At 40.6% G+C, this 25,878-nt stretch overlaps 1 protein-coding gene across 1 annotated transcript in view; it reads left to right on the forward strand.

Annotated features, from left to right (window-relative positions):
- Positions 1-25,878, forward strand: part of STX8 (syntaxin 8) — a 339,017-nt gene that overhangs the window by 203,947 nt on the left and 109,192 nt on the right. Inside the window, exon 7 of the mRNA XM_004375986.1 lies at positions 11,148-11,249. Within this exon, the coding sequence (XP_004376043.1) occupies positions 11,148-11,249 (102 nt within the window). The remainder of the gene's footprint in view (positions 1-11,147; positions 11,250-25,878) is intronic.

Here is a 25,878-nt window from a genome sequence, read left to right on the forward strand (position 1 = left end):
AATGGGCTGTGGTGAGGGGAATTTCCACCTTAGTAGCTAGTGTTCTGCAAGGTGGGGATTCCCCTAGGCTCCCTGGCTGAGGGAATCTCCCTTGGAGATCATAATGATTGACAGGCTGAGGGAATCTCCTTTGGAGAGCATAATGATTGACAAGTGGAGTGAATTCTGTTCAACCAACAGTGGCAGTATAAATCTTTAAAAAATAATTCGGCAGTATGTTTCAAAGTTCATGCCACAGTCATAATCACACTGCGGTAACTTAAAGAAATGATACTAAAGAAAGAAAATGATATGCAGGGAAGTATTCATTGCATGGAGCCCTGGTGGTTCAGTGGTTAAGAGCTTGTCTGCTAACGAAAAGTTCAGCAGTTCGCATCCACCAGACACTCCTTGGAAACCCTGTAGGTTAGCTCTACTCTGTCCTGTAGGGTCACTATGAGTCGGACTCGACTTGACGGCAACAGATTTTTGGTTTTATTCATTGCATACTTAGAAATATAGAAGCATTCTAAGTATCCAACAATGGGCTGTTATTTAATGAATGTTTATTTAATGGATTGAATATTTGTAACCATTAAAAATTGTAACTGAAGACTTTGTCACTACATAAAAAATACAAATGATATGTTAAGGGAGAAAAAAGCTTTTATACTGCAATTATTTAAAAATATATATGTTTATGTAAAATCTTTCAAGGAAAGTGATTACAATAGTCATTACACTGGGGTGTTTAGATAATGATTGAGTTTTTTACCCCTCTCATTTTAAACTGCTATTAATTTTTATAATTTCAAAAATAGAGTTGTTTAAAAACAAACAACAACGAAACCTACGTATCAGAAGAGGTTTAGCTACCAACCCAAATGAAAAACTTTGTGTTTGGTCTGAGTTAAAACCTTAATCCCTTCAGTGCTGACTATTGTTAACTTCTGATTTGCTGCTCTAATCTGCTACAAATACGTTGATTTACCCCTAAGCCATACTTCCACCACCTTAGTGGCATAAAACAGCAGGGCATATAGCCCATTTTCAACTGCAGCAGCCAAAGGGGAGCTGCAGATTTATGACATTTGATACCACCCTCCCCCCTGAGCAGGGGCCTCACCCACCCAAACCAGGGGCCTGAGGGCTGATGGTACCACTCACTCCATCTAGCCACCCACAACTGGGGTCTGAGAATGAGTGGTACCTCCCAGTCCCTCCAGCCAACAGTACCGAGTACCCAAGAACCAGCTGCAGTACCCCTCCAGTATGCACTCTAGGGGACAGGGACACACCCTCTACCCAGGCACCCAGGGGCAGCCATCAGCCCCCTGCCTTGTTCCACGCATAGCCCCTTACTGCAGCCAGATACCTGTGCCTGCTCCAAACACCCCTACACAGCCCTGCCCGTATAGGACTGTAGGTAAGAGTCTGCACTACACACTCTGTGACTGATGACCTGGACACCTGTGCCACATCCCCACAGGAAAAGTGAACAGACTCCTGGGATCACACACCTAGTAGCTGCTCTGCCTACCTGGTGACAGGACATGAGAGCTTCAAAGATGCCAATAACCAAAGTAGCTTACGTGCCCAGCCTACTTGGGCATATCAAAACAACATAAAACAAAAAGTTAGGACATGGTAAACAAACATACTATAAATAAATATGATAACTTACTGATGCCTCAGAGACTATCAAATCACATAAAGTAGCAGGTCAAGATGGCTCCAGCAAGCAACCAAAATAAAGAACCAGTTAACCTTCCAGAGGAAGATAAGGTAATGGAACTACCTGAGATAGAATTCAAAAGACTAATATACAGAGCTCTCCAAGAGATCAGGAAGGAGATCATTCAAAACTCAGACCATGCCAAGGAACACACAGACAAAGCAATAGAAGGATTCAGGAAAACAATACAAGAGTAAAATGACAAAATTAACAGGCAGATAGAATCTACGCAGAGAAGGCAACTAGAAATCCGAAAGATTAACAATAAAATCTCAGAATTAGACAACTCAACAGAAGGTCATAGGAGCAGAATTGAGGCAATGGAAGTCAGAATTAGTGAGATTGAAGATAAATCCCTTGAAACCAATTTATTTGCAGAAAAATCAGAAAAAATAATTTTAAAAAATGAAGGCATAAAAAAGAAATTAGGGGGTGGTTTGTCATATTGTGATGGCTTGTGTGTTGCTGTGATGCTGTAAGCTATGTCATCAGTATTTCAAATACCAGCAGGATCACCCATGGTGGACAGGTTTCAGTGGAGCTTCCTGAAAAGATAGACTAGGAAGAAATGCCTGACAATCTGTTTCTGAAAATTAGCCTTTAAAAACCGTATGGATCATCACAGGACATAGTCTGACTCGCTTGCTGTTTGATGTTGTCATGGATTGAGTTGTGTTCCCCAAAAATATCTGTCAACTTGGCTGGGTCATGATTCTCAGTATTGTATACACTTTGTAATCTGATGTGATTTCCTTATGTGTTGTAAATGCTATCACTATCGTGTAATAAGATGGATTAGTGGCAGTTATACTGATGAGGTATACAAGATTGGATAGTGTCTTAAGCCAATGTCTTTTGAGATATAAAAGAGAGAAGCGAGCAGAGACACATGGGGACCTCATACCACCAAGAAAGCAGTGCCAGGTGCAGAGTGCATCCTTTGGACCCAAGGTTCCTGCACAGAGAAGCTCCTAGTCTGGGGGAAGATTGATGACAACAAGGACTTTCCTCCAGAGCCAACAGAGAGAGAAAGCCTTCCCCTGGGGCTGACACCCTGAATGTGGACTTGTGGCCTACTAGACTGTGAGAAAATAAATTTCTCTTTGTTGAAGCCATCCATTTGCGGTATTTCTGTTATAGTGGCACTAGATGACCAAGACAGACATGACATCAGAAGGGATCAGTCACTAGAGGACATCATATTTGGTGAAGCAGAGGACCAGTAGGAGCCCTGGTGGCACAGAGGTTAAGTGCTCAGCTGCTAACCAAAAAGTCAGAGGTTTGAACCCATCAGCTGCTCTGCGGGAGAAATATGTGGCAGTCAGCTTCCGTAAAGATTTGTAGCCTTGGAACCCTTAAGGGGCAGTTCTCCTCTGTCCTGTAGGGTCACTATGAGTGGGAATCGACTTGACAGCAAACAACAAAAGGCCAATGAGGACATGGGAGATGAGATAGATTGGCAAGTTAGCTGCAAAGATGGGCTCGAACATGCTGGCAGTTGTGAGGATGACATATGATTGGACAACATTTTTGTTCTGTTTACATAAGGTCACCATGAGTTGACAGCAGTTAACAACATCGTACTTATGAATATTCACAAATTTAAAAAAAACTATCTAGAAACTCAGTTGACATATAACAGCTGATACAGTTAGTGTCAGACAAAGAATATTTTACACTTGATTTTCTTATAATGGCAGAGGCTTATTAAGCCTGAATTTAATAACACATATCGAGGCATTAAAACATATCATGCAAACCTGACTGTAATTAGTTGCAAAAGAACAATGTAGCAAGAAATGTACAAAACAAAACTGTTACTGTGGAATATTCTATTAGGGCATGAGAAATGGATCATAAAAATACTCACTTTTATATATGCTTCTGTATATACAAAGCCCTGGTGGTGCAGTGGTTAAACGCTATGGCTGCTAACCAAAAGGCCTTGGAAGCCCTATGGGGCAGTTCTACTCTGTCCTGTAGGTCACTGTATATAAACTCAACTGTATTCTGTGCTGACAAGAAAAAAACTGAAATGGTGTATCTAAGTCCTTACATCACATTTTAGGAAGAATATTGCCTAAACTTAGCATCACATGTCACAAGATCTGGAAATCACTTCCTTCGAGGATCTGCGAATGTTTGGAGCTAACTGACTAGCTTAGAGAAGACTAGGGTGATGTATTGGGAGAATTGTCTTGTGAAATAAGGAACATTGGTATTGTGTTGTTCTAGAAATAACTAAGGTGAAAGCTGAAAGCAAGCAGGTTTTCAGCTCAACATAAAGAACTTTGTAGTAAGTACACTCACCCTCTAGTTCAGCCATGGAACTGATTTTCTCATGAGTTTGCATGTTACCAGTCACTGGAAGCATTCAGCTAAAGGTTAAACATCCAGCTGCTGGAGATATTGTAGAAAGCATTCCTGTTTAATCGTCCTTTCGTCTGCAAACTTTCTAAATTCACCTATTAGTTCTAGTAGGTTTTAAAAATAGATTCCGTAGAATTTTCTATGCACATAGTCATGTCATCTGCAAATGTACAGTTTTACATGTTCCTTTCAAATCTTTCTGCTTTTGTTATTGTTGCTTTACTGAATATTGTAGGACTTCCAATACAGTGTTGAATAGAAGTTGCCAGAACAGATATCCTTGCCTTGTTTCCAATCTTAGGGAAAAAGTACTAAATGTTTCACCGCTATGTATGATGTTAGCTCTGCATTTTCCAAAGATGTCCTTCATCATATTGAGGATGTTCCCTTTCATTCCTGTTTTGCTGAACGCTTGTATCAGGAATGGGCATTATATTTTGTCTAATCTTTTTTCACATGTATTGAGATGATCGTACAATTATTTCCTTTAATCTGATAATTGATTTTTCATCCTTTTTCTTTTCTAATACATGTATTTAGAGTAGTAAACTTCCCTCTAAGCACAACTTTATTTGCAACCCACAGATTTTTATTTTGGGTTGTCATGATCATTCAGTTCAATATATTTTTTATTTTGTCTTATTATTTCATCTTTGACCCATGTGTTTTTTAGAAGTCATTTCCTTAATTTTTAAATATTGGAGGATTTTCAGTTTTTGTTACATGTGCGTTTTCATAATGATGAAAGTTTCCTTTTTATCTCTGATAATACTTCCTGCCTTGAAGTCTCTCTTGTCTAATATTAATATAGCCATGCCGACTTCCTCATGCAAACACTGTCTCTTCTTTATGTCTGCAATGAGTTTCTTGTAAAAGCATATAGTTGTGTCTTCCTTTTTTTTTTAAAAATCTTGTCTGACATTCTGTGACTTTTAATTGAGGACTTTATTAAATTTAATGTGCTATTGATATGGTTGAGGCATGGTGGTGCAGATGCTTAAGCACTCAAAGGTTGGCAGTTTGAACCTGCCCAGAGGTGCCTTGTAAGACAGGCTTGGTGATCTCCTTCCAAATGGTCACAATCTTGAAAACCCCATGGAACAGTTCTACTGTGCACACATGGAGTTGCCATGAGTTGGAGTTGGCTCGACAGCAACTAATAATGACAACAGCGTTGATATGGTTGCGTTTAAGTCTGCCATCTAGATATTTGTAGGGGTTTTGTCATGTTTGTCCTTTGTTCCTCCTTTTGGGTGAACTGTGCATTTTTTTGTATTTAATTTTATTCCCTCTATTTTTTTGAAGCTATATCTCTTGGTGGGGTGTACGTGTGTGTTTGGTTTTCTTTCTTTTTTTAAGTAATTGTTTTAGAGCTGCGTTGTTCAGGACAGTAGCCACTAGCCACATGTGGCTATTTAAATTTTAATTAATTAAAATATGAGGAAATAATATGTTCCCGGCTACAGTATAGAGAAGGAGCCCCGGTGGTGCAACAGTTAAGTGCTGGGCTGCTAACCAAAGATTGTTGGTTTGGACCCACCCTGTGGCTCCGCTGGAGACTGACATGGCGCTCTCTTTCTGTAAAGATCATAGCCTAGAAAACCCTATGGGGCAGTTCTGCTCTGTCACATTGGGTCACTATGAGCTGAAATAGACTCAACGGCACCTAACAACAACCTACTATGGAGCATGGATTGCAAGGGTTCAGGACTAGAAAAACAGGAAGATAAGTTAGGACATTGTTTTAGAAACACTGGCAAAATTTTGTGAGATATTACTTACAGTTTAAGAGAATGATAGGATTAAGAGATACTGGGGAGGTAGAATCAACAACAGTGGCTAACAAATGGAATGTCAGATTAAGGAGAAGTAAAAGGGAGAAGGCAGAGTGACTCTAAGATTGCTAGTTTGGCAAGCAAATGAATGGTTGCACCATTAATTGAGATAGAGAATATAGGTTGTTGTTGTGAGGTACTCTCGGACTCATAGTGACCCTGCGCACAACAGATCAAAACACTGCTTGGTCCTGTGTCATCCTCACAGTCGTTTGTGTTTGAGCCCATTGTTGAAGCCACTGTGTTGTGTCAGTGCATCTCGTTGAGGGTCTTCCTCCTTTTCACTGACCCTCCACTTTACCAAGCATGATGTCCTTTTCCAGGGACTGGTCCTTCCTGACAACATGTCCAGAGTACATGAGGTGAAGTCTAGCTATCCTTGCTTCTAAGGAGCATTCTGGCTGTACTTTTTCCAAGACAGATTTGTTTGTTCTTCTGATAGTCCATGGTATATTCAATATTCTTCACCAACACCTGAATTCAAAGGCATCAATTCTTCTTTGGCCTTCTTTATTCATTGTCCAGCTTTCACATGCATATGAGATGATTGAAAATACCGTAGCTTGGGTTAGGCATCCTTAGTCCTTAAGGTGACAGCTTTGCTTTTTAATAACTTAAAGAGGTCTTTTACAAAAGATTTGCCCAATGCAATACGTTATTTGATTTCTTGACTGCTGCTTCCATGGGTGCTGATTGTGGATCCAAGTAAAATGAAATCCTTGACAACTTCAATATTTTCTCTGTTTATCATGATGCTGCTTATTGTTCCAGTTGTGAGGATTTTTGTTTTCTTTATATAGAAGCGTAATCCGTAGGCTGTAGCGTTTGATCTTCATCAGTAAGTGCTTCAAGTTGTCTTCAGTTTCGGCAAGCAAAGTTGTGTCATCTGTATATCACAAGTTGTTAATGAATCTTCCTCCAATCCTAATGCTGAATTCTGCTTCATATAGTCCAGCTTCTCAGGTTATTCGCTCAGCATATAGATTGAATAAGTATGGTGAAAAGATACAACCCCAATACATACCTTTTCTGATTTTAAAGCATGCAGTATCCGCTTGTTCTGTTTGAGTGACTACCTTTTGGTCGATATACAGGTTCTGCATGAGCACAATTAAGTGTCCTGGAATTCCCATTATTCACTGTGTTATCCATGATTTGTTATGATCCACGCAGTTGCATGCCTTTGCATAGTCAATACAACACAAGTAAACATCTTTCGGGTATTTTCAGCTTTCAGCCAAGATCCATCTGACATCAAGAATATAGGAGGGAGGTCAAATTTGTGGGAAGATAAAGAGTGTAGTTTTAGAGACATTGAGTGTCAGATATTTGTAGGAATGACAAGTTGGAGATTAGTAGTAGGTAGTTGGCTACATGGGTCAAGAACTTTGAAGAGCCATCTACAGCAGAAAATTTTCAGGTTTTTAATTTAAATATCGATGAAGTAAAAGGTATATAAAATCACAATAGTAGTATTATATAGTAAGAATATAAGAACTCTAGGGATCACCAATATTTAAGAGGAAAATAAGATTCTGACAGAGCTTCTACATAGATGGAAGGAAAATTGGGAGAGAGTGTGTAATTGACTACAAGGGAATAGAGACTTATGAAAGAATTTTTAAGTGATAGTGAAAGATTTTCTAGGTAGGTGTTGTATAAAAAATATAAGGAGCCCCGGTGGCGCAGTGGCTAAAGCACTTGGCTGCTAATCAAAAGATTGACAGTTTGAACCTCCCAGCAGCTCCATGGGAGAAAGATGTGGCGGTCTGCTTCTGTAAAGATTTAAAACCTTGGAAACCCTATGGGGCAGTTCCACTTTGTCCTGTAGGGTTGCTATGAGTTGGAATTGACTCAATAGCAATGAGTTTTTTTTTTGGTTGTATTTGACATATTTGTCTTAGATCCACTTTTCTAAGAAGCAACAGATTGCTTTGAAAATTATTCAATGCCTTTATCTCGCAGGCTGTGTTCATTCAGTGCCTTCATCTTCTAGTATTTATTTTCTCTTGCTGTGTACCCAGCACTTTCCTAGGGTTATGTGATATAGAGATGAGTAAAAATCAGTTTCTGACTTAGGGGACACACTTGTAAACAAAGAATTACAATACAACATATAAGGTTCAACAAGTGAAAAGAGGTTTGTAGGAAGTGTGTGAGAGACTAGAACAAAGAACACCCAACTCTTCTGTGCTGTTTAGGGGCTATACTTTTTGTATAGGTTACCCTTTTCCTGCTTCTTTACCCGCATGGTCTTCAAAATGCAGCTTGAACATCATTCTAGAAGCTTTGACTTTCTTGTTTGTTTTATTTAATTCTTTAACAAATATTGGTAACTACTGTTGGACTGTACAGCTCTAAAGCAACCACAGAGAGAGACAGAGGCAGAGAGAGAGAGAGAAAGGAAAAGAGAACCAAAATTGAAACAAAAAAAAAAGCTCATTTTAAGAAATTCATACATTACAGAAAAATTCAAGGAAGAAAGCAAACAATGACCCAGGGTCACTAGAAGTAATCATTGTTAACATTGGTGGCGTGACTAGGGTTGGTGTTACCCCCTGCCCGGGGTTGGGGTGGTCAGCCAGCCCCACCCTCAGTAGCTCGCCACAGCTCCTCCCCTCTCCCATTGGCCAAGGTGGAGACCCTCCTCTCTGTCCAGTGGTGGGCGCCAGGGCCTGGCTTCTGGCACCCTGACTAGCGGTTGATAGGGGGAGGGTGGTGACAAGTTACTGCATTGGGTGACACCAACCCTCATGACACCACTGCCTTGGCAGCCCCTCCCATGGCAACGTAGCCCACCCACTGCTACCACCCTGTACAGACACTGGGGTCATTTTGGTGTCGCTCCCTCTGACAGTGTCAGGGGGTACAGTCTGCACCCTCTTAGTGATGCCACTCATTAACATAACATTAGGTTAACATTATCCAGATATGTCCCTTTAGCTTTGTAAATATAAAAGGGTGGCTAGAAATAATTTACATAATTAGGATCATACTGTATCTGCTATTTTAAGTTTTAATAAGTACTTAATTTCACTTTAAAAGATTACCATAAAAAAGATAAACTTTACATAAATGATTCTTTGAAAGGATAGTAATTACTAAAAGCTCCATCTAAGGTTAAGTAAAGAATTACATAAAACGTTGAAGTTTTGATGATTTAAAAAAGCTATAAGTTCAATATGTTTTACTTTTCAGCAGCTTGATACGGCCCTTTCTTGAGAGATGAAGAAATTAGCACCTTCAGCTTCTTTCCACCTATCTTCCCTCCTCAACTGCTTCCTGACTTTTCAGTTATAATTACTCTGTTGATTATTTTAACATTTCAGTACCTTTCTGTAATCTAATCCATGTATTTGTTTGTTCTTAGCTCAGTATTTAAGTGGATTCAGTTCATTTATCTCTTATGGCATGGTCTCTAACTTCTCCATTCTAGAGTTTTTTTTTTTTTTTTTTAATATACTTTGTTTTTTAGAGCAGTTTTAAGTGTACGGAAAACTGTACCGAAAGTACAGGGAGCTCCATATACCTCCTCTCCCCCTGCACGTGGTCTCTTCTATAAATGTCTTGCATCCAGGTGGTACTTTTGTTACAGTGATGAACCAGTATTGATGCATGTTATTAACCAAAGTCCATCGTTCACGTTTTGGGTTCACTCTTTGTGTTGTACACGTCTGTGGATTTTGACAAATGTCATGTGTCCACCATTACAGTGTCATGCACAATAGTTTAACTGCCCTAAAAATGCCCTGTGTTCTGCTCATTTCATCCCTCCCTCCATCCTGAACCCCTGGCAGTCACTCGTCTTTTTATTGTCTCTATAGTTTTGTCTTTTCCAGAATGTCAGACTGGCATCTTTCACTTAGCAGCACGCATTTAAAGTTCCTCCATGTCTTTTCACGGCGTGATAGCTCATTTCTCTTTAATGCTGAGTAACTCTCCATTGTATGGATGTATTGTTTATTCATTCACCTACCAACATCTTGGTTGCTTTCAATTTTTGACGGTTATGAATAAAGCTGCTATAAATGTGTGTGCAGGTTTTCATGTGAACGTAAGTTTTCAGCTTATTTGGGTGAGTACCTAGGAGTGCAATGGCTGGATTTTATGGTAAGCCCATGCTTAGCTTTGTGTAAGAAACTGCCCAACTGTCTTTCATAGTGGCTTTTTCATTTGCATTTCCACTAACAGTGAATGAGAGTTCCTGTTGCTCCACATCTTGTCCAGCATTTGGTGTTGGCAGTGTTTTGGATTTTAGCCATTCTAATAGATGTGGCTCTGAGGGGCACAAATGGTTAAGCGCTCAAAAAACAGCTGAAGGGTTGGGTGTTCGAACCTACCTAGAGGTGTCTCAGAAGATAGGCCTGGTGATGTGCTTCCAAAAGGTCACAACCCTGAAAGCCCTTTGGAGCAGTTCTACTCTGAACACCTGGGTTTGCTGTGAGTAGGAATTGACTCAATAACAACTGACAACAGTAACAACAACGATAGGTGTGTAGTGGTATTTCACTGTTGTTTTCATTTTTAATTCCCTGATAACATATGATGTTGAGCATCTTTTCATACACTTATTTGTTATCTGTGTATCTTCTTTGGTGAGATGTGTATTCGTATCTTTCATCCATTCTTTTAATTCAGTTTTTTTTTTTCCTTCTTGTTGAGTTTTAAGAGTTCTTTGTAGATTTTGGATACAACCTCTTTATCAGATACCTGTTTTGCAAATATTTTCTCCCAATCTCTGGCTTGTCTTTTCATTCTCTTAACAATGTCTTTTGCAGAGCAGAAGTTTTTAATTTTACCAGTTTTTCTTTTTATGGATTAGAGTTTGTTATTTTTATTCATCTCTTGGTTGGCTAGATTTCATTATCAACTGGTTTTCTCAAGAAGGCCCCAGGTGTTCCTTGAAGTCTTCTGTTCTGTCTGTTGCCTTTTTACTGAAAGAACGGTTTGGCTGGGCCATACTCTCTTTTCCCTGGAATGTATTGACATTTCTCCTCTGTCACCTGAATTGTGATAAACCAGTTGGTTTGTTTTTTTCTTTACTACTACTTTTTTTTTTCCTTTTTGAATTACAATTACAGTTTCCAAAGAATATGCACGAGTTCTTTACCTTTTTACTCACTGCACTTGAGAGAATTATTACTAGGACCATACCATAGCTGTATTGCTTTGATGTGAACCATGGTATTTTTAGAGTACTGATCATGCATCTTTGTGTTCCTTGCTAGAGATAATTGACGACCTTACCAACTTGGTGGAGAATACTGATGAGAAACTTCGCACTGAAACCAGGCGTGTGACCATGGTGGACAGAAAGTCAACATCTTGTGGTAAGACAGAGCTGTAGTTGTGGTTCTGCTTCTCTGATTGCTTGTGGATTTACTCTGCTTTGAGTTTCCCACGTTTGTCTAATTACTGTGGGGATTTGGTTGCTCCTCTGATACAGAGAGTCGCATTTGATGAAGCGTTGACATTGCTAAAGGATGCTTACATCCGGTTAAAATGAATTGTTTTAGATTCAGAGGTAGTATAATACATTGTTAATTTTTTTAAATTTAGAAACCTTTCTGTATGTTTACAGAGAATAATAGTTTGGGAAATTATATTTGGTTGGGGACCTTGTGGGTTTAAAGGTGACCTAGCTTCCTTTTGTAGTCAGAAGCTTAATAGTTGAAGCTTAGACTGCAGAGTAGTTAGAGCCCAGGTTCTGAAGTCTGCTGGGCTTCCAACCCTGTGTTTTAGTAATGTTGTCTTTGACAAGTCACTTCACCTCTTGATAACTCATGTGAAGGTGCCCTGGTGGTGCAGTGGTTAAGTGCTTGGCTGCTAAGCAAAAGGTCAGCACTTCAAACCCACCAGCTGTTCTGCCAGAGAAAAGTGTTACAGTCTGCTTCCATAAAGATCACAGCCATGGAAACACTATGGGGCCATTCTGCTCTGTCCTATAGGGTTGCTATGAGTCGGAATCGACTGGACAGCAACGGGTTTGGATTTGGTTTGGATTCCAAGATAAGAATCACTTGAAGTATTGATTCCCGGGCCCTCCTCTGGAGATTCTGATTGAGTATGTCTGATTCCCGGGCCCTCATCTGGAGATTCTGATTGAGTATGTCTAAGGTGGAGTTCCTAGAGCCATGGTGGCACAGTGGTTAAGTGCTCAGCTGCTAACCAAAAGGTTGGCAGTTCAAACCCACCACCTGCTCTCAGGAGAAAAGGCCTGGTGATCTGTTCCTGTAAAGGTTACAGCCCAGGAAATCCTATGGGGCAATTCTACTCTGTCTTATAGGGTTACTACAAGAGTATTCATTATTTAACAAGTACGCCAGGCAATTCTGATGCTGGTACAGGTATGCGTTGTTTAATATCCACGATACATTCTGTGAAATAGGATGTTATATGATTTGGATGTTGTACGAACACCATGTTAAAATCTTATGGGAGCCTGCTTTTGGTCGTCCTCGTCTTTGTCCCCACAGCTGCTGCTGCTGCTGCTGCTGGAGGTGCTGGCGGAGGCCAGAGGAACAGGCAGCAGGAAGAGCAGCAGCTGAGAAGGGGAGAGGCTGAAGCCGAGTGAGAGGAAGTGAGGGAGGAGGGAGCCCCTGCTGCCTGCCCTTCTGGACAAAGCCCAAGCCTGTGCCCAGAGCCATGTCCTCTGTCTTACCTGCCTGTATCCCACCCATGGTCCAGTGCTGCAGGAGTCTGGGTTTGGGGTCTTTAAAACCATTAGGGGGAAATAATAAACAAAAGGAGAGCTGCTTTCCCTTAAAAAAAAAAAAAAAATCCTTATGGGTCCACAGACATATATGCAGTGGGACATTGCTGAACTGACATTAAGCAAGGCATACCTTACTTGTTATTCTGCAGACATTCTGATGCAGATTTCTGTGAGGTTTAAATCATTGTCTGCCTTTCAGTTATTAACCTAAAGGTAAACTAAAAACCAAACCCGTTGCCGTTGAGTCAGTTCCAACTCATAGCGACCCTGGTGGTGTAGTGGTTAAGAGCTATGGCTGCTAACCAAAAGGTTGGCAGTTCGAATCCACCAGGTGCTCCTTGGACACCATATGGGGCAGTTCTACTCTGTCGTATAGGGTCACTATGAGTCCCTAAAAGTAAGCGGTAATAAATGGCACTGACAGTAGCAGTGATCCGTGATTGTTCATTGGTGCTTGCCCTCACAAAGGTGGACCAAGTATAAAGCCAACTGCTTTACTAAAAGTAGAAATACAATAGGAATAAAAACTAATCAGCTGAGCACATGCTTTGCCTAACTTTTAGCCCTTTTAATATGAAGAGTATAGTGGATCCCCCGATCTATCCAGTTTTAGAACAAGACCTCTGTACAAGGGTCACCTGAGATTCGCAGCTGGAGAAGCGTGACCTTCCTTGCCTGCATTCGCTGGTTGAAACTGAAACTCTGGAACAGCAGGGTGGGAGAAGGTCTGGCAGACAGCTGATCTGGAACGTTGGAAGCACTGGAGCCTGGAGGGGCCCTGCTTGTTTTCTTTTTATCACCTGGCTCTGCTTCGCCTCCTCCTAGCAGTTCTTGTCCTTCAGATACCAACCCATTCCCTCTTGATTCTGTCCCAATTGCCATGTGCTCTTTTCTGCTTCCTAGCAAAAGCAAAGCCACCCCGATTTTGCTTTGCCAGTTTCCCCACAGAACTTCTGTCTACAGAAACTTTGTTTTTCACTCTAGATCCTAAAACTTTGGAGACAGAGAGATGTGGGTTCACTTGCACCACTGTTTCTTATTATCTTTGACTTTTGTGTAAACAGTCTTGCTGAGCCTTAGTTTCTTCAGCTGTAAAATAGTAGATAACCTGGTTGTCAAAATTAAATTGTATGGAATATATAAAGTGTGTAACATTCCCTGAATTTCCATATGTATGTGGAGAGGTGCTATAGTGTCGTGGTCAAGGGTGTGGACTCTAGAGCCTGGACTCATCCCAGCTCCACCATGCACCGCCTGTGTGACCTCGGGAAAGCCACTTAACTACCCTTTGCCTTGGTTTCCCCATCTCTGAAATGGGAACAATAAGGACATATACCTCAGAGGGTTGTTGTGAGGAATAAATGAATGTAAATATATACACATAGACATACCCACGCCTTGTTTGCAGTTTTGTGTATGTATGTGTTTTTTATATATATCACTTAGAACAGTGTTTGGCACACTGTAAGCAGTGAGCAAGTATTAGCTTTCATTATTATATGTCTCAGGTAGGGAGAGTCTTCACAAATTAAGTGACAACTTTCCTGAGGCATTATTTATGTGTTAAGCAAACATGTTGCTATTAATTTGCAATGAACATTTTTATTGACATATTGGTAATTTTTTATATTTGCAGTATAGTGGCCCTCAGCACATATTCTTTTAATGGAAATACTTTAGAGAGAAGCTTTTCTCTTATTCCTTCAATTCTTTTTCTAATATTTCCTTACTAGTTCCATTGATACCGTAGCCCAACAGCCAAAAAAGTATCGTTATATCATTTTTGATGCCTGATACCTGGAAAGGAAAATAATTTGCATTTTTATTTTTTAAAGGGAGATTTGCAATTATATATGCATTTGCTGACATGCAGTGCTAGCTTTTGCATATTGATGAAGTTTCAGGATATGACCTCTAAAGCTCTTGGGAGATCAGACTTGTATTTATGACACTCAGCAGTTTCCTTCTAAGTCTTCAGCTGATCAGTATTAACCCTATGAACACAAGGCATATTGTGGAATTTCCTGAGTAGGTCCAGCAGCCCTTGGCAAACTTAGACTGATCATTGTTTTGCTTCCAGCCTCTAGACTCTTTGGTACTTTCCTGTAGCCTCTTTCTTTGTCTCATAAAGCCCATTTGCAGGGAGGAGTTGGGGACTTCCACAGCCTGAGCAGGCAGGCAAAGAGGGGTGGAAATTAAGGCCAGGGCCCACCCAAATTGGGAAGCATGATAGACCCTTTCCACATTAAACTGGGACCCCAGAGAGCCACACCTTCAGGGTAAAAGTGAACCAAAACTAAACTTTCCCCCTTCTCTCCAGCTCTTGGAGGTTGTTAGAGCCTTGGCACTGAGCAGAGTAGAAGAAGATAAAGGAAAGGAAAAAATATAGTTCCTGACATGCTGTGGTCACAGCAAGGCCCTCTGTGGATTTGTGCCCTGTCCATATGTATGCAAGGTGGATCAGGAAACCTCATACCCTGAACTTGGTCTGAGGCAGACTCGCCTGTTTTAGTCCCAGGTGCCTGGCAGCAAAAGCAAATGAAATACCACTTTGGAGGAAGGCATATTTATCCTAGGTCTTTAAGAATCAACTAAAAGTAATTTTTTAAAGGCAATGACCAGCACACAGTCAAAGATAAGCTAGCATGCATGGAAACAGGACAGCATGACCAAGGACCAGCAACAGATGGTGGAAACCAATCTGCACTGACTTGCAGTATTAGAATTATGAGACACGGAGTATAAAATCAACTGTGCTTATTCTATGGAAAGAAATAAATGACAAGCTTGAAAGTATCTTCTGAGAATAGGAACCTGTAAAAAGTAACAAAGCAAATTTGAAAAATGATTAAATAGAACCTGTAGAAATAAAAAATAGCAGAAATTTAGAAGTCAGTGGACATATTTGGTAGCAGCAGTAGAGAGAATCAACCAGAAAAAATTGAACCATATTTCCTTTCCATAAATGCTAGCATTTAGAAGAGGATGCTCAAAGGCTGTGCAAATTAAATTAAGAACTTAATTAGAAAGGCATTTGGGAGGCAGGAGATTAGTCCAAGAACCTCAAGACGTAACAAAGAGTTAATCACCTGCTCTGCCCAAATTCAAGGCCAGATTGATCATTATGTACATACACGACTTTGCAAACAAGGTATGTTTTAACTATTTGTATGGTGTGAAATTAAGTGGGGATTCAAGTGTAACTCCATTACCGTTCACATGGCACTCTGTTACTGTTTAACTAGAGGACTAGAGTGAGCCGTGGATAGCAGCCTGTACATCATCATTTTACTCAAAGGGGTTCAAAAATAGATTGCAAACCGTGAAATGGGCTTTTGTTTTCCTACCCTCAGCATTTCTTCCTTGCTGGTCTGATAGATCACAAATAGATGCTTTAGCAGTAAGGACGTTTCTAGTTATAAATACAGACCAGATTGCAGGCGGGCCACCCAGAAGAAGGACCTGGCTACGAGTTTGTTTATTCAGTTGTTAACAAAGGATTCAGGCGCCTCTTTGTGGACCTTTCGCTTGGAGCTCACACTTTAGACATTTTCGAGATCTTTGCGTGCTTTTCCCTTTTCTTCTCCCCTCCCCCGCCCCGTTGGTACTGTCAGATAGAAGACAAGATTTTTTTTGTCCTAGCTTCTAAACGTAAATTGGACTGATATTTTTCTACCGGTACCGATCGATCTGTATTTTCAGGTCTGTGACTTGTATTAAGAGCATTTCTATAAAAGCAGGACCTGGATCTTGTAATTGCAGTTTAAATATTCAGTGCGCCACGTCCTCATTAGAATTCAAAATAGAGGCTTGTCTGAGTCTGACTGAGGGAGCCAATTGTGAAAGCTTAGACTGAGAATTCTGAATGACTCGGGCTGAGGGGCGGTATTGCTTCTCAGCATATTGACTATTACGTAATGTTGTCTAAGCACATTTATTGTGATTTTAGCAATGTTTCAGTTTCAGTGATGTGGTTAGAAATAAGCCCAACTGACACAGTAGTAATCCTCTCACAGCCTAGAACCATTGATTTTGCCTTCCGGCTCCTCACATTGTCCTCATAGTCTTAGGAGGGTGGAGTAGGCGGTACTTAGGCCCGTGGGCAGGGGTCCAGACAAACCTGATCAAAGCTTGGGCTCTACCAGCCTGCGGACGTGGAGAGTTTCTTGTCGTCTCTAACCTTTCGGTTTCCTTCTCTATAAAATGAGCATAGTGATTACTAGTCCACATGGTTGTTTTGTGGATTAAGTGAGAAAATGTCGGTGAGCATAGTGACTGGTACTATGAGTGAGTCCTCAGTAAATGTCAGCTATGTTAAAATGTCCACAACCTGTCAGTTTGCCATACTGTGGTGGCTTACGTGTTGCTGTGATGCTGGAAGCTATGCCACTGGTATTTCAAATACCAGCAGGATCACCCATGTTGGGCAGGTTTCAGTAGAGCTTCTAGACTAAGACAGAGTAGGAAGAAAGACCTGAAAATCTACTTCTGAAAATAAGCCAATGAAAACCCTGTGGATCACAACAGAATATTGTCCAACATAGTGCTGGAAGATGAGCCCCCTAGGTTAGAAGGCTCTCAAACTACACAGCGCCCTCAAGCATGGACTTAAGCGTACCAGTGATTGTGAAGATGGTGCAGGAGTGGACAACATTTTGTTCTGTTTACACGGAGTTGTCATGAGTCACACAGCCAATTCAACAGCAACTAACAACAACATTTTAAAATATGGATTTAAATTGGTTGCTGAGAGCCTCCTCCCTAGGCTTTTAGCTCGGAAGCCAGTATAGAAGGGCCTTTAAGGAGAACATTGATGACTTGAATAGATTGTGTAGAGATATTCTGAAGCTAAGAAGTTAGTATCATCGTTTGATTAGAAATGGGGTTGGTTTTTATTTTTTAAAGTTAGAATTTTGTGACTGAAGCCCGCCATCAGTTATGGAATCCATAGACGCCCCCTCTAGTGCGGACGTGGATGGTGGTGGTGCTTCCTTACCCTGATGTAGCGTTCAACATACGTTTTCTTGTGTGAGTTCTTTTGAACCTTATAAAACCTAGGTAAGAAAGTGGGTTCCAAGTTGTCAGCCAGTTTATCTGACTGACTCTAGAGACTCCTTAGCCCCTCAAAGAATTGTTTTAAAACCCTTACCACAGACTTTTAACAATCTAGAGCAAAAGAATAACTACGTGAGTTTTTTTGTTTGTTTGTTTCTCTCTTATTGTTTATCAAGAATATTTCTTCTTGGCTATTCTTTCCTTACTTTTCTTTCTCTTATCATCCTTTGCTGAGATAATCGAGTTAAATCCTCAGCTCCCTTCTCATTACATGCATGGTGTCTGTCTCTAAGATGGTCTCGGGCAGTGCAAACAGTTTGGATTCCACAACTAACCTAAAGGTTGCTGGTTTCAGCCCACCCAGTGGTGCCATGGAAGAAAGGCCTGTCAATCTGCTTCCGTAAAAATTACAGCCAGGAAAACCTATGGAGCAGTTCTACTCTGTAACACCTGGGGTCAGCCATGACTCGGAATCGATACGACAGCAGACAGGCTTGTTTGGTTTGGTGTCTACCTCTGTATCCATCTTGTCAAGCTTAATTCAGCCTCGGTGAAAAAGTGCTCAGTCCTCCGGTGTGTGTCTGCTTTTAGAGCCACCTTCTCCTCAAGCTTATTGCTACCTTCCCATTCATTTATCCAGTCTTTTCATTGTTCATGGCAACACAGTTATTGGGCATCATCTATGTGCAGGCACTGCGCTAGGCACTGGAGCTAAAAGGTAGCGAGGGCGCAGCTCCTGCCCAGAGGACACTCAGTGTAAATCGCTAATGACTGCAGGTCACACAACCTGGAAAAGGGCCTATGTAAGCCTAAGGGTTCAGAGGTTTCCAAGAATACGTGACACTAAAGTAAAGGTCTGAAGAATTAAAATACAAAAGCTGCCTTCGAGTGGATTCCAACTCATGGCAACCCCATGTGTGTCAGTTCTGCTGTGGGTGGACCAGAACCTCCAGTCTTTCAGTTGGCAGCCAAGCGCTTTAACCATGTGTGCCACCCAGGGACTCTGGTGTGGAGAATGAGTAGAAGAAACTTCTTCTGGGTGTGGGAAGTGAAAAATCAAACCCAGACCAAGCAGAATGTGTGTAGTATGGTCCTGTTTAAGGGAGGGAGGGGAGAAGGGAGGAAAAGAGAGATCTACATAAAGTACCATATAGAAATGTTTGTTAGGGCATGAAGTTAGGTAGAGAACAGATACGTAGCGGACTTAGTTAACATTGGTTATTTCAGCGTGGTGGGTGGACAAGGCATGGGTGACAGGACATTACTGATGTTTTCTTTATAGATCTTGAGAATATTTTGTAGTAAGCCTGTACTACTTTTGTAATTTAAAAATTAATTTAAAAATTTAAGGAAAAAGAATTCACATCTACTCTTAATATTTTGGTACGTTATTTCCAGTCACTTTTTTCTGCAAGATTATGATAATACTGTATTTTAAAATCCTTCCCTTTTTTAATGTTTTAAGGTAAGTATTTTCCCTGTTATTATAAACATAATTTTTTTTTTTTAGTGATTAATACTGTTCTGTCGTATATTTAGACCATCATTTACTTAAGTACCCCTGCTTGGGGACTTCTAGATTATTTCCACATTTTGCTCTATATAAACAATGCTGCATTGTCTGCACAATGCTTTTTTCCACATTTAGGATTTTTTCTTTCAAGTAAGGTATTGGTTAGGATGCTCCCAGGTGCCAGAATCAGAGGCTGACTCATGACAGTCATATGACAACGAGGACCTGGCGGGAAGGTTATTTGAGACCCAGGGAATTATCAGCAAGTGGAGGGCAGGGCACAGCAGCTGTCTCTGGGCAAGAAGAGCCGGGTCGGGTGCTGAGGGCAGAGTTCCTGAGTGAAGCCACTGCCACTGCTGTGTGGTTAGAGGAGGCACTGCCCGGTTGGCCAGGTGTGGTCACTTAGGCGTGTCCCAGGTGGGAGGTGATGCGCCACAGGATTTCATGTAATGGAAAACCCTCAAAACGAAAATGGGGGTTGGATCTGGACAGCCAGAAAAATAAAGAATTGTTGTCCATTACAGATACACTATTTCCCAAGTAGATTTGTTTAGCCACAGGGTGTGAGTGGTGTTAAGCCTTTTGATACATATTGCCAAATTATTTTCTAACAATGTATCAGAAACTGTGTCCCCCATCCTGTGACAGGACAGTTGCTGACAGATTCTTGCTAAATTCCAGTGCCTCTCTCCTGTCTTCATTCTCCTTGAGTAACTTCTGGCATTTGAGGTGGTTCTCTCCATGAAAAATACCTCTTCTTCTTTAGTTTCTGTGACACAGCATTATCCCAAGATCCATCCTACCACTCCAGGGGCTTGCTCCTTCCCTTCCTTTGTTCTGTTATCATTTTGTGAATACCACGGCATGTCAGGTACTGAGGGTAAAGCATCAAATACAACCTGGCTCCTGACCCTGTGACCCCTGACCTCATGGAGCACTCAGGCTGGTGGGAAGACAACAAACTCAGGACAGTGTGATAAAAACTCTAATACACAGGACATGTGAAAGCAACCTGGTTGGAACAACTCTTGAACTAATTTTAGAAAGTTGAAAAAGGTACTTCGCAGGAAACAGCACATGCTTTCTCAAACAGGAAATAGAACTGTCCGGCTGGGATTAAGTTACCTACTGAAGATGCATAGAAAATGAAGCTAGAGGTAGGCTGGGATAAGATTATGAAGAACCTAGGGGCCTAACTCAGTTTTCTGTGTCTCTCTGCTTTTCTTCCTCACCTCATCTCTGCTGAGGACAACACTTAGGTCTCAGTCTTCTGCCCTTTGTTTCTTAACACTTTCTTGAAGCCACTTCATCCACTCTCTGGGATGGTGTCACAACTAACACTTCTGTACTGTAAAGCCGGATGTTACCTGAATCTCAAGGTCTGTCTCATCTGCTGCCAATTTCTCTTCACTGGCCCCATCGACCTGTCACTCTCTACATGTTTTGGAAGGGTGTTATCTTTATCCCAAAATAACCTTCCTCTCCCATGCTTCCTATTTTTCGAGGTTCAGAACTTCCTTCATCCCTTCCGATGCCTTCAGGGACTAGACAAGAACCAGATGGGAACCTTTGTGAATGAAACAGGCAACTCTGATCTCTCCCGTGGCAAACTAGAGAGTAAGCAGCAGATTTTTGCCAAGTGGGAATGCCAAGCCTGGAAATGCCAGATCATCAGGGTTTTTGTTTTTTAAGAGAAGCCTGAAATCTAGATCTCTAAGTGGAATATCCCAGTTTTTTAGCATTGATAATAAATTCACATTTTAAAAAAATACCACGTGGGTCAAATAAAAACATATCTGTGGTATTCTACTTTGGGACCACTATTTCACATCTACCTAGTCAGCCCCTAGGCCTGTTTGTTCTCTCTCTGAAATCTCTCTCTTCCCTCTTCATAACTTTCTCTTCTCACCACCCTGTTTCTGGTCCTTGTCACATTTATGTGGCCATTATAAATGATAACGGGAGAAATTGGAACCCCCATCCATTGAGAACATCCATTGGTGGGAATGTAAAATGGTGCAGCCACTATAACATTTTGGCAGTTCTCAAAAAGTTCAACATAGAATTCCTGTATGACCCAGCAATTCCACTCCTACACATATATTCAAAAGCCTTGAAAGCAGGGACTCATACAGATCCTTGTACACCAGTGTTCATTGCAGAATTATTCACGATAGCCAAAAGATGGAAACAACCCAATGTCCATCAGCTGGTGGTAGATAAACAAAATGTCGTATACACATACAATGAACATTACTCAGCCATAAAGAGAAATGAAGTTCTGATACATGCTACAACATGGATGAGTCTTGCAAATATTATGTTGAGTGAAATAAGCTAGACATAAAAGGACAAATACTGTATGATCCCACTTACATGAAATATCTAGAATAGACAAATGCATAGAGACAGAAAGTAGCTTAGCGGTTACCAGGAGGAGGTGGAACAAGGAGTTAATGTTGAAGGGGTGTTGAGTTGGGGGTGATTAAAAAGTTTTGGAAATAAGTAGTGGTGGTGTTTACGCAACATTGTGACTATAATTAATGCCACTGAATTATACACTTAAAAGTGATTAAAATGGCAAAATTTATGTTACATATATTTTACCACAATAAAAAAATGAAATACCTGATAATGAAGAAGTCTATTTATTGGCACAGAAGAGTGTGCATGATTGTAACTTTGATCATATTTATAAAGACTGTAATCCCCATCTTATGGTTTTAATATATTAATGCAGCAAGCATCCACCCAGCTGTCAGTATTACAAAGATAAATTAGATGAGTCCCTCTCCTTAAGATGCTCTTATTACTGAAATATACCTTTTTCAATTGATTTAAAACTATTTTCCCCCCTAGACATATCTGGAATATTTTACAAAAATGGCTGTTTTTCCGTCATGGAGATAATAGATACTAAATGTTGTTGTTAGCTGCTGTTGAATCAGTCCCCAACTCACAGCGTCCCCATGCACAGCAGGATCAGGCCATGGTGATCCATGGGGTTTTCATTGGCTGATGTTCAGAAGTAGATCTCCAGGCTTGTCTTTCTAGTCCGTCTTAGTCTGGAAGCCCTGCTGAAACCTGTTCAACATCATAGCAGCATACAAGCCTTCACCAACAGACCGGTGGTGGCTGTCCATGAGGTGCATTGACCAGCAATCACACCCAGGTTTCCCGCATGGAAGGTGAGAATTCTACCACTGAACCACCCCACCCCCAGATACTAAGCAGTGAAGCAATATAGTGTAAAACTCATGGGAGACCTGCTTGTGTAATACAAGAGGATACTCAGATGAGTATTTGGAATTGCTTACTTTCATTTCAGGAGATAAACTATATAACGCATGGACCTCCCTCCCCCCTTCTGTTGGCACCCTAAAATACTCCTGTCTTCCATGGTTGCTCCTGAAGTTTGTATAATGCATGTGCTTAGCGTTTGTAGTCAGAATGTCTTTGATATGTGACCCCATCACTGTTGTCTGCTTTGAGTTTGTACTGGGGAAAGCCTGTTTTTCTGCTAACAGCATTTATTTCGGGAGTGGGAATAGGAGTAACAAGTTCAAATATTGGTGCTTCAGCTTAATCCAGGCGAAGTGAAGCCTCTGAGAGAAGCACAAAATTGGAAAGCCTTATTTAATAGAAAGTGATTGATATAGGCTGACAGCCTCAGAGCTCTCACCGTGACCACCTCGGAGACCACCATGCTTCTTATCATCAGTTACGGGGCAGTGATTTTTGCTATTATCATGGGGTCAGAGATGATCACAAAGTAGAATCATTTTTGATTGTTGTTTTTGCTTGGTGTGGTTTGGAAAGATAAGGTGTGATTTCTAGGAGCAGTTTCTGTTCATATCAAGTAATAATTATAGTGTATGGGCCTTGAATGATGATATTACTGACGTATATGTTTGGGCATGTTCTCTGGTAATATTTGTTCACCAGTTAATTCATTTGCGTTCACCCGGTCCTATGGGGACAGCACATACTGGCTGGGCTTAGGAGGACTATCAGTGGTCCCGAGACAGGAAGTTTTGCATACTTACTGTGGGCATTACCTATTGCTTGTATACCTACTTAAGGGAGATGGAGCACCCCAACACCTGCCTATGTGTGAAGTAAGCATTGTTATTTCTGTATCTCATTCTTGCCACTTTTATTAATATTAGTAAAGCACATTTAACTGATCTCTGATATATACATACATCCATAATATTGGCAATTTATTTTTGAAGCCTACAAGCAAAATTTTATGCCTGGAGTATTTCGTTTGCAATGACTTCTCCATTCTTCTTGACAGTTCTCTGATGTTATACTTTTTGTATAATTTCACTAACATCAGCTTTTTCTTTTACCATAGTCTTTATATCCTTGATAAATAAAGAATGCCATTTTATTCCATTTTGCTACTCTTACTTCCATTTTGTTTATAGATAATCATGTTTCAAAGAATTAGGGGGTGTGCTTTTCATTTTGGTAGGCAACCAGCATATTTTTCTGTGACATTGAGTTTATTGTTTTACACTTTCTGTTCCTTAAAAAGGCTAAACTTCCAGTTCTTCCGAAAAAATAAAACAAAGAAATGATTATCCTATTTGTATCCATTTTACATTCCTACCAACAATGGATGAGGGTTCCAATTTGCCTGTTTTTTCTACTCTGCTTCTCTTTTTTTCCAAAAATGTGTTTTGAAACTACCTCCTGTGTTTTTTCCTTATATAAGTGTTTCTTAAGCTGTGTGTCATGTTCCTGGTGGCATGTAATGGCTCCAATCTATTTAATGGTCATAATGTTGTTATTAGGTGCCATCAAGTTGATTCCAACTCATAATGACCCTGTGTATAACAGAACAAAACGCTGCCTGATCCTGCAGCATGTTTGAGCCAATTGTTGCAGCCACTGTGTCTATCCATCTAATTGCGGGTCTTCTTCTTTTTCACTGACCCTGTACTTCACCAAGCATGATGTCCTTCTCCAGGGACTGATCCCTCCTGATAACATGTCCAAAGTTTGTGAGATGAAATGTCGCCATCCCCGCTTCTAAGGAGTATTCTGGCTGTACTTCTTCCAGGATAAACTTGTTCGTTCTTCTGGCAGACCATGATGTATTCAGTATTCTTCGACAGCACTGTAATTCAAAGGCATCAGTTCTTCTTCGGTCTTCCTTATTCATTGTCCAGCTTGCACATGCATATGAGATGATTGACAATACCATGGCTTGGATCAGGTGCAAATTAGTCCTCAAAGTGATGTCTTTGCTTTTTCACACTTTAAAGAGGTCTTTTGCCGCAGACTTGGCCAGTGCAATACGTCTGATTACTTGACTGCTGCTTCCATTGGCGTTGATTGTAGAGCCAAGTAAAATGAAATACTTGACAGCTTCAATCTTTTCTCCATTTATCAGGGTGTTGCTTATTGGTCCGGTTGTGAGGATTTTTGTTTTCTTTGTGTTGAGGTATAATCTGTACTGAAGGCTGTAGTTTTTGATCTTCATCACTAAGTGCTTTAAGTCCTCTTTGCTTTCACCAGGCAAGGTTTGTCGTCTGCATATCACAGGGTGTAGTTAAGTTTAAATATTCCTCCGTCCCCTCAAAAAACTACTTTTACACCAGTAGCAGACTGTAGACAGATTTTTCAGGGGGGAAAAAAAGCCTGCAGACTATAAGCACTAAATAAATATATTTCTAACCACTTTGCAAAGCAGAAATTATGATCGTGAAATAATTTTATATTTAAAGGAAAAGGGAAAGAAGGATCAACTACAGGCGCTTCTCTTTCTCCTATGGTTGCTTCCTCTAGCTCTTGACAAGCTGAACATAACTTGTCTTTAGCAAATTACAATATTTACCTATTTAAAAGCATAAATGGGTTCTTTGGAAAAAAGGGAAATAAAATTACTGTAGATTATATCAGTTTGTTGTTATTGTTGTTAGTTGCCGCTGAGTCGGCTCCAACTCACGTTGGTGACACCACGTATAACAGAACAAAACGTTGCCCAGCCCTGCGCCATCTTCATGATCGTTGGTATGTTTGAGTCCATTGTTGCAGCTATGGTGTCATTCCATCTCATTGAGAGTTTTCCTTGTTTTTGCTGGCCCTCTACTTTACCAACCATAATGTCCTTTTCCAGAGAATGGTCTTTCCTGATGATGAGTCCAAAGTATGTGGGTCAAAATCTTAACCATCCTCGCTTCTAAGGAACATCTGGTTGTATTTCTTTTAAGACTGGTTTGTTCATTCTTCTGACAGTCCACAGTATACTCAGGATTCTTCACCAGCACCGCAGTTCGAATGCACCAGTGCTGCTTCTGTCTTCGTTTTTCATCATCTAACTTCCGCATGGATATGAGGCGATTGAAAAGTAGTGATTCTCACAATGAACCTAGTAGTTTTACTACATTTTCCTATCTAATGTGAAATACAAACTATTTTTTATCTACAGTGCTCATTTCAAATAAACCCAATCAAGTGTTTTTGGCATTGCTGAATACTTGGAGAACTATTCAGTTTGTAGGTGATGAAAGGTAATAAGGAGCCCTTTGGAGAAATTCTATTTGGGGATTTGAGGTTCGCTATTTAACCTTTCCTCCCAGGGATGATGTGTTTATTTTGAGAATAGTAACTTCGCAGACAGTAATACCTCTTTTCCTCTATATTAATGATCAAAGTCTGGCTG

Source organism: Trichechus manatus, unplaced genomic scaffold (assembly GCF_000243295.1).
Source record: "Trichechus manatus latirostris isolate Lorelei unplaced genomic scaffold, TriManLat1.0 scaffold00040, whole genome shotgun sequence".
In the NCBI taxonomy this organism is placed as follows: domain Eukaryota; kingdom Metazoa; phylum Chordata; class Mammalia; order Sirenia; family Trichechidae; genus Trichechus; species Trichechus manatus.